The 8,913-nt window shown below is 35.5% G+C and overlaps 1 protein-coding gene across 1 annotated transcript; it reads left to right on the forward strand.

The window, feature by feature from the left end:
- Positions 1-4,068: 4,068 nt before the first annotated feature.
- On the forward strand, positions 4,069-6,773 carry LOC110642822 (iron-sulfur cluster assembly protein 1). Its single transcript, XM_021794988.2, has 3 exons — positions 4,069-4,461; positions 4,747-4,801; positions 6,395-6,773. The coding sequence occupies exons 1-3, from the start codon at positions 4,176-4,178 to the stop codon at positions 6,552-6,554; spliced, it is 501 nt and encodes a 166-aa protein (XP_021650680.2). The 5' UTR covers positions 4,069-4,175; the 3' UTR covers positions 6,555-6,773.
- Positions 6,774-8,913: the final 2,140 nt, after the last annotated feature.

Below are 8,913 nucleotides of genomic sequence, written 5' to 3' on the forward strand. Positions count from 1 at the left end.
TAAATTTTAGGAATTTTTTTGAGATTTTTCGGATTTTAAAATCGGGTTCGATTTTCCGAAAATATAAACTTTGATGATTTTTAAAAATTAATTTAAAGACCACGTGGCAAAACTAAAAATATATTTGGAGTCTACGTATTTTTCTGAATTTTCTGGAATTTTTTCGGAATTTTTGGACCTCGTTTTCGGTCCCGAGGCAGAGTAAAAATTCAAAATTTTGTATTTCGAATCGAACCGGCCGAATCGAACCGGATCGGACCGGTCGAATCGAACCGGCTCCCTTTCCTTTTTCTTCTCCCGCGCGTCTCTCTCTTTTCTCTTTCTTTTCTCTCTCCTCCCCTCCCCTGCGCGCGCGCGTCGCTCTAGTTTCTCCGGCCAAATCCGGCCGATCCGGCCACCGATTGGACCGGGTCTTGTGTCTAAAATCATCTACTCGGCGAGAGCTTTCCATAGACACCAAGAACGCCGAAATCCATCGAGCGGATTGTCCGATTTTTGCTCGGGAAGATTTTCGCCCATTTCGACTTTTGGGCTAGATTTCTCGAAAACCGTGAATCCCACGAGAAAACCGAGGCTACCAAAGACGCTCCACTGACGAGAGCTTCATGATATTAATTTCAAAATTTTTCGACAATGTTTTTCGGTGGGTCCCACGGAACTTCGCAGTGTTTTTCCGAGCATTAAATGAGCTTAGAAAATTCTGAAAAATTTATGTACTAACCCCCGTGTTATGGGCTTCGTGTAGGTATTCTCAATTCGCGGAAATTCGACAGTTGACCGGGTCTGCGAAATTCCGGCCAGACAGACCCGTTACCGGAAAAGTCTCCGAATTGGGCCGAGATTTTGCCTACCCCCCCATTGTCAGACGTCCCGAGCGCGTCCCCGAGGTCGGAATCGGCAAAGGTAAACCCGAACCTTGTTTTTTCGTAATTTTCTAGTGCTTAAATAGGATTAAAAATCCGTAAAATATTCGTGGTAGCTTAGAAAATTACGATTCTTTTTGCAATAGCTTAGTAATATTGCTAAGGACCGCGGGGCAAAGTTTTATAATTTTTAGAGCTTGTTTGGGCAGTTTTTGCAAAAATGATCAATAATAAGGACTAAATTGAAATTTTGCGTATTGTGATGGATAATTGATTTGATGGGCCCAGGAGGGGCTGTGTGATATGATTGAACTGTTGATATATGGATTGTGAATATAGAAGTGCGTTTTTAGCCCTTTTGCAGGTTGGGTAGGTCCTAGGTATAGGGGAGACTCACTGGATTTTCTACGACGACTTAGGACGTATTTGGTCTTTTTCTTTGTTTGTATTGTGTCATATTGTATTAATTAGATGTAATGTAATTGTGAGGTGAGCCGGGACAGACTTCTTCCTCCGCCCAGCCGCCACATTAATTTGTCGTCAAGTCTGTGAGTAAAATATTAATTTTAATTATAATTTCGATATTATTATATGTTCAGCATGCCCATGCATCACTTATATGAATATATTTATGTAGTTAAACTCTAGGCACGATTTATGTTGCATTCATAACTGTTAATGTGCCATGAGTGTTGTTGTGGTAATTTGGAGCAGTGTGCGTGCGTTGGCGTGCGTGTGATGTGGTGTGGACTATGGATAGGACGGGGTAGTCACGGCTTGAGTTCTTCGCTGGGACCCGTTCCTTCGAGGGGTAGTCACGGCTTGAGTTCTTCGCTGGGACCCTCGATTTGGTTTATTAAGCGAAAGTCCGCTTGAGTTCTTCACGGCACTGTGTTGGATTTAAGAGAGCAGAACAGCGCAACAGCTCCCAATATATAATTATTGATTCTACAGGATGCGTGAGTGCTCCAAATTACCTTTTTGATGCTATGATGTGAATATGATGTTAATGTTGCATTTCACTCTACAAAGTTGCAGTAGTTTCAGATAGTTATAGAGATTATAGTTAAGATTGATATTTTACTCTCTGAGTCGAACGCTCACTCCTGTTCAAAAATTTTTACAGGCCACAGGAGGATATTTTATTCTGGGTTAACCTGCTTTTATCCTTCGCAGGTTGTTTATCCATGTTTGTGTAATTTTAATTACTCCTAGAATTTTCGCATGTGTTAGCAGTATTTATTTGAATTTGGTCTGTAATATTTTTATCATGTTGGACCTGTAAACTTAAATATGTTATGCATGTTGATGGATTGGATGAGGGAGCTGAGCTCCCATTTATTTTATGTTGATGAGTATGTGGAGGGTGAGCTGAGCTCCCCAATTGAGTATTTATTGTGTTTACAGGTCGGGTGAGTCAAAAACTCCCCGTTGGAAAGTCTATTTTATGGCCGGACTCTGTCCGTTTGGTTTCTTGAATTTGGGCCCAATGGGCCTTAGAATTGGGTAAATGAACAGTTAAGGCTTACTACGGGCCTCGGGGGCTTTAGGCTGGCCCAGGTCCTAGTGCCGGTCCGGCCCATAGGTTGGGTCGTGACAACCTACCCAAGTTGCACCATTTTGGGTACGAGACACAAAGCGTGGACGTGAGAACAATGCATTATTATTTAGTGACTAGTGAGTGATGCTGTAGGGTGTGGGTTGTGCTAGGTCAATGGCCAGGTTTCTAAGCCTTGTGTTTGTGGGAACACACCTGTTTTGTTTAGAAAGACAACCCCAGGACATACTTTTCATTATTGATATCCCATGCTGTCAAGGTTTAGCAGTAATAGATAAATTTGCTATAGTCATTTCAACCATTAACCATTATAGCTCGTAAGAAAGTAAGCTGTCACTATACCAAGAAATTAATTTTAGTCATTAACAGAGAAATCAAAATGTAGCGCTGACACATTAAAAAAAAAAAAAGTTAATGTGGAGGCGCCAAGATATAAAGAGGATGTTGAAAGACACATTCATGAAAGAGGTAAATGTTTAGTAAGTTGTCATCATCGAAGGTTACAGGTGAAGTGATGGGGCAGTGGACCTTTAAAGAGAAATCCAAAAAATGATACCAAAGGAAAGAGCAACTCTAAGCACTAAAGAAATCCTACTTCCCCATTTTTCCACGCACCAACTATCCAAAACCTATTTCTTTTCACTTGTCTCACTTAAATTATAGTCTTACATTATTGCATGGTTCCCTAGATTCTTGCTTTCCAACTCAAAAAAGTGCCCTAAAGGTAAAGGGTATGCATACTTTTTTTTTTATTAGCTGTGAGATTGTTAATTTTTACATCAACTTTATGTCAATCTAAAAATTTATTAAAAAAAAAACACATATACTAAAGGGAACATACCTTTGATGGTTCAAAAATAACTAATAAAAAAGTGTGATTTTACCGTTTGATGTATTATTTTAAAGAATTTATTGATATCTATCAAAATTAGCTAATGAAATTAAATACATGTTATCAAGAAAACATAAAAAATTAATGTGTTTTAATTTGTATTTTTGGATCGGAGTTCATAAATTAAAAATCCAACAATGATTGTACTCCATGAATGATAAACACTTATTGCTTTAACAAAGAAATTGAGAGGAGGGTATTATTCCATTGGAAGATGAGGTGTGATAGATTTGAGTTACTAATTAATAACAATCGATGAAGGTCAACTATATATTACTCTAATGGAAGGGAAAGGAATGATGTAATGTAATCATACATAGTCGGTTTGATTTGGTCGCATATGCATTTTTATTGTATAAATTATTGTCTAAATTTAATCTCTTATGAATTTAAGATATAATATATATAACTACACTTATATATAAAATAAATAAAAATTCATATATTTATATATTAAATTTGTAATAAATCAAGTTTAAGTAAATTTTTCTTTAATGACTTAGTGGTTTGTCTTGGACTTCTCATAGCTTATTTGCTAATTAAAATAATAATACAAGGTCGCCTAAAGAAAATTAAGAGTGAGCCTATTACCCATGATCCTGTAGAAGCCCAGCCAGCCCAGCCCAGTGTTATCTATTGTTCAAGGACTCCCTCCACGGGATCCCAACATCTATAAAATCCAGAACCATCTCCACCCTCCACGTGTTCTCAATTTACCGCCGTTAAATCCCAAACCCTATAAAACTCAGAATTTCCCTCGGCAACTGTTTCCCTTCACAAATAAAATCCAAAGAGAAAAAAAAAAAAAATCAGACCGCCCTAAAGTCCTATCGAAATCGAATCATCTCCGATTAACGCGACAATGCTGAGGCTCGCGTCGAAGAGATTGCTTGGGCAGGTGTTGCCACGGCCTCCTCAGGTGCTGCCGCGTTTCTATCACGAGAACGTGATCGACCACTTTAATAACCCCCGTAACGTTGGTGCCTTCGACAAGAGCGATCCGACGGTGGGCACGGGGCTTGTCGGTGCACCAGCCTGTGGGGATGTCATGAAGCTGCAGATTAAGGTCGATGAGAAGACTGGAGAGATTGTTGATGCTTGCTTCAAGACCTTCGGATGTGGTTCCGCGATTGCCTCCTCTTCTGTAGGTATGTTTTTTAGGTCTTGTTTGATTGGTGAGAAAGTAAAACTGAGGGGACAGTCCAATTCAAATTTCAACGAGATATTTGATTGGTGGTTCATATGTTAATATAGGGATGCAAATAACTTGTAATCTGAAATTTCGGGTGACGACATGGGTTATGCACAGAATAATCTTGTGGGTGGTTTCGAGGATATAATTGTGTCGATATTCGTTTATTTCTAAAAGTCACTGTTTAATTAAATGCTCTCAATATTGTATACCTGCTCATTGTGGGCTTTCCTTTTTGCAGCTACTGAATGGGTGAAAGGGAAACAGACGGAGGAAGTTTTATCCATAAAAAACACGTAATTAGATTACTTGCCTTTTAATTTTGTTTGTTTTTAGTTCGTTTACTACTTTTTAGAGTTTACCACTTAGTAGTGCTTGTTCTGCAATCTATGGGTTATTGTTTTCATTAAATGAAAATATTCTGGCAGGAAATCTTTATAAATGGTTATATTCTTGTATTAATGTCGTAATTTTTGCAGCTTTGGCGCCTGATAGGTTTTCATGTATGCAGAGCTACTTTAATTGTTCTTTCATTGGTTCTTGACTGTGGTCTCCTTGTCCTCCTTATCAGAATCATATGATGTGGACAAAGGAAGTATCATCAATATTATAAAATTGAGAATGTCAACACAAGAATGAAATAGAGGGCAGATTAGCTGCTGATTTGCAACTAAGATAGATTTTGTAGAAAAATGGGGAAGCTTATCAAGATGTTAGTGGAAGAGAGATTGTTGTTCCTTTTAACAATGGTTTCCAAGTGTCATGTAGGCACTCAAGTTGCTTTTAATTTGGAGACCACTTAACCACCACCCATAGAATAAGGCTTGAAGGTATTAGTGAAAACAACTATAGTTACTCTCACTTGCTACTCGGCACTACTTATTTCCAAGTTGCATGTCATTCCCTTTGAAGCTTTTTTTTCTTTTGGATCCTTTTCATAGAGATGTTACCAGTTATACATTGGTCATCACTTATTGTGATATTCCTCCATTTGGGGACTTGCCAAGGTGTAGTAAACCATCCTTCTTCCTCTTGGAAACTAAATATCCTGGACTATAATCCTTTAATTTATCAAGCTGTGTTTTCCTTCTTTTTGGTTGTTGAATATGTGAAGGTCATTCTATTAATTGTCTTTCTGTATAAAATAAATGTTGTTCATGCAAAGTGTCAAAGGGTCCGTGGAGCTTGGACCTCTTGTCCTGTGTCCTAAGCTGTTGAACATGAACAAATTCTTTAAGTGGATGCATATGTATCTTTCACATCTTACCAATCAATGTACTTGATGGTAGATGTTCTACAAGTAATTTTTTTTAGGCACCATTTATTGATCTTATATATGCATGTATATGTTCAATGAAAATGTTGGTGATTTCAGGGGCCACACTGGCCTCTAATCCAGCATTTTTCCCCTTTTGGTCTTGGTTGTCAATTTAAGATAACCTCTATGTTGGTGAGGATCTTATGTTGGCTACTCAATATTTTTGGACTATCTTCTGTTGAAATGCTATGTAAAATAGGAATGATGTCAATGTCTCAAATGCAAGTAGTTTGAGAGATGGAAAATTATGGAGAGATTTTCTGAACGCAACATGTTGGATTTAGAAGATTAATGAAAAAAAAGAAGGAAAATGATATACAAATGAAGATGATTCTTATTCTCTCTCTATTTTTAGAAAACCATTCTTGGGATTGTTTGAAATGTCATGCATTGATTGCTAAGTTTCTGGGTTTTATGGGGTTCTTGATTCTGTGGAAAATATTAAAGTATAAATTTATGTTGTCTTGCAGTCCACGCATTAATTGTATAATTTAGCTGCTTGAGTCCTTTAAGATCTCTTATATTCTTGCATATAAATTTCTAATGCCATGCAATTTTTAATTTACTGCAGGGAGATTGCAAAGCATCTTTCTCTTCCACCAGTGAAGCTTCATTGCAGCATGCTTGCTGAGGATGCTATCAAGGCAGCTGTAAAGGATTACCAAACAAAACGTGCAAAAGTTAATGGCACCTCTGATGCTGCACCTGTTGAGCAAGCTGCTCAAGCTTGAAGATTTTCATGCGTATACTATGATAAAAATGTCATTTTCAACCCAATGGCTATCATGCTGCTAAAATAATGGATTGCACCTGATCTTAACTGTATGAGGCTGAGGTTCCAGTCCTGCTGAGGATGGGTTTTGTAACAGATATAATAGAATAGTTCATACTGTTTTATCGGTGTTTACTTTGAATAGATGCTACGTATGTAAAATATTTTCTTTTTATTCTTTTTATGCATTTTGCGACACCTACTGATTATCCATGCATCGGTAAGGGAGTATGGTTTAAGGTGATTGCTTGTTTATGTTGAGATAAGATGTTGCATCGTTGCGTCAATTCTAACTGAGTCCGTTGAGATTGGGGATGACAACTGTCTCCGGATGAGTTATAATGCGACAGATTTGAATGTTGTATGCGGGCTCCAGATGGCTTTGGTTTGAAAAATTATTTAAATAAATATAAAATATATTTTTTGTGTAAAGATATATATAATTGTAAAATATAATTAAATAATAAAAATATATTTTATATAATTTATTAGTTAAAATATATAAAATTAAATAGTGAAATAATAGTAATTGGATTTTACAAGTATTAAAAGTATCAATTAAATTTAAATAAAATAATTTGTTAATATTTTATATATTGTCATTTTTTTTTTCCTAAAGGCAGATATTCTTTCATGGATTTAGAATTGGAAAGCCCATGGTCCAATTTTGTTCTATCCTGCAAATTTAGCCCATAAAGATAGGTTCAAAAATCCTAAACCAATAAGAATCTAGGCGAAGAAAATCGGGTCTTCAACCCGGAAAATTATCCAGTTGCAGCACCATGTAGCGTGCGCACCACATTTAGGCTTCTCCGATAGATGGCCATGCAAGGCAAGGAGAGGCCAACTCGGCGAAATAAATGTGTCTTGATGCGTAACCACCAGGATCAGTTAATCTAGGAATAAATTTAAGCTTTGGATAATCAAAGATCATGGGAGCCGAGAAAAGAGCCAAAGGCAGAGTAACAGTATGTTAGCTTTGGCAGGTTACAGAGCGCAACGATGACATGGCACATCGGCGTCTCACTTGCGCTTTACACTCGCACCAAATCAACAATAGAAACTCAGTTCCCTCACTGTGGTTCCTTGCTTCTGGCCTGGCGGCACAAACATTAAAAAACTAAACACAATCAGAGAAAACACTAATAGCCCTCGGTGAAGCTCGAACCAAGCAGATCTGAAAAAAACCTAACCAAGAATCACTGAATTTGCTACAAAAAGCCGTAGAACTTATTTATCTACAACCTTACCCAGAGGTGGGAGGAAAACCCACCTCCAAGAAAGGGGAAGAAGAATTACCTATCTGAATGGGACAGAGGAGACCAAACGATGATTTTAACGGTAAGGGTAAAATTAGAAAAAAAAAAAATTTATTTTAATTTTTTAAAATGATAAATAAAGTAAGATAAATTTTTTTTTCTAAAATATAAAGTGAGACGAGGGAGTGAATATTTAATAGCTTGTCATTTGATACATTCATTATATATGAAATCATTTATATCATGGTTTTGAAATCTTGACTAATCTGGTTGATCGAATTGTAAAATTCATAAATTGATCATTTAAATAGTTTAATTTACTCTTAAATTTCATTTTAGACGAAAATCAATAACAACTCAGTAATTTGACTGAATATTTAGTCACCTATCATTCAATAATATTTTTTTTATTCACCTTATTTTATAAAAATTACTTCACCTTAATTGAGTTAAGATTGATTTACATAGAAAAAAAATAAAAGACAATTATAACAATTAATCATAGCTTAAAACTTAAATCATAAAACAAAAATATTTATGAGCGTGCATACACTTATCTTTATTATTTATTAAAAGTAAATTAAAAATTAAAAATAAAATAAAAATATTTGATATATCTAAAATTTAATTAATTATTTATTTATTTTATATTCATTATATCTTTTTATTTATAATTACTCAATTTGTTTCATTTATTATTCTAATGGGAAAATAAATATTATTTGCAATTTTAGCCTGATATATATAACAAATAAATGAATTATTCATTAATATTTATGAATATAATGAAAAAGAAAATATATCTTTTCAACTTAGTTTATATAAACAATTATATTATATAAATAGAATATGACATATGGATATTTGTATGGAATATAGTTATTTTATGTTAGATCGATAATATTATTATATAAAATTTTATATTAGACTCTGATTTTAAACTAAATCGGGTCTGAAGGCCATGATTTATGTAATTCAATTGATTTATTAATTTGCAATTTAACAAAAGGGCGGCGGGAAAATAATCCGGAAATCCGAATAGATCCATAGAGCTCCCAA

The sequence above is a fragment of the Hevea brasiliensis genome, chromosome 17 (assembly GCF_030052815.1).
Source record: "Hevea brasiliensis isolate MT/VB/25A 57/8 chromosome 17, ASM3005281v1, whole genome shotgun sequence".
In the NCBI taxonomy this organism is placed as follows: Eukaryota; Viridiplantae; Streptophyta; class Magnoliopsida; order Malpighiales; family Euphorbiaceae; genus Hevea; species Hevea brasiliensis.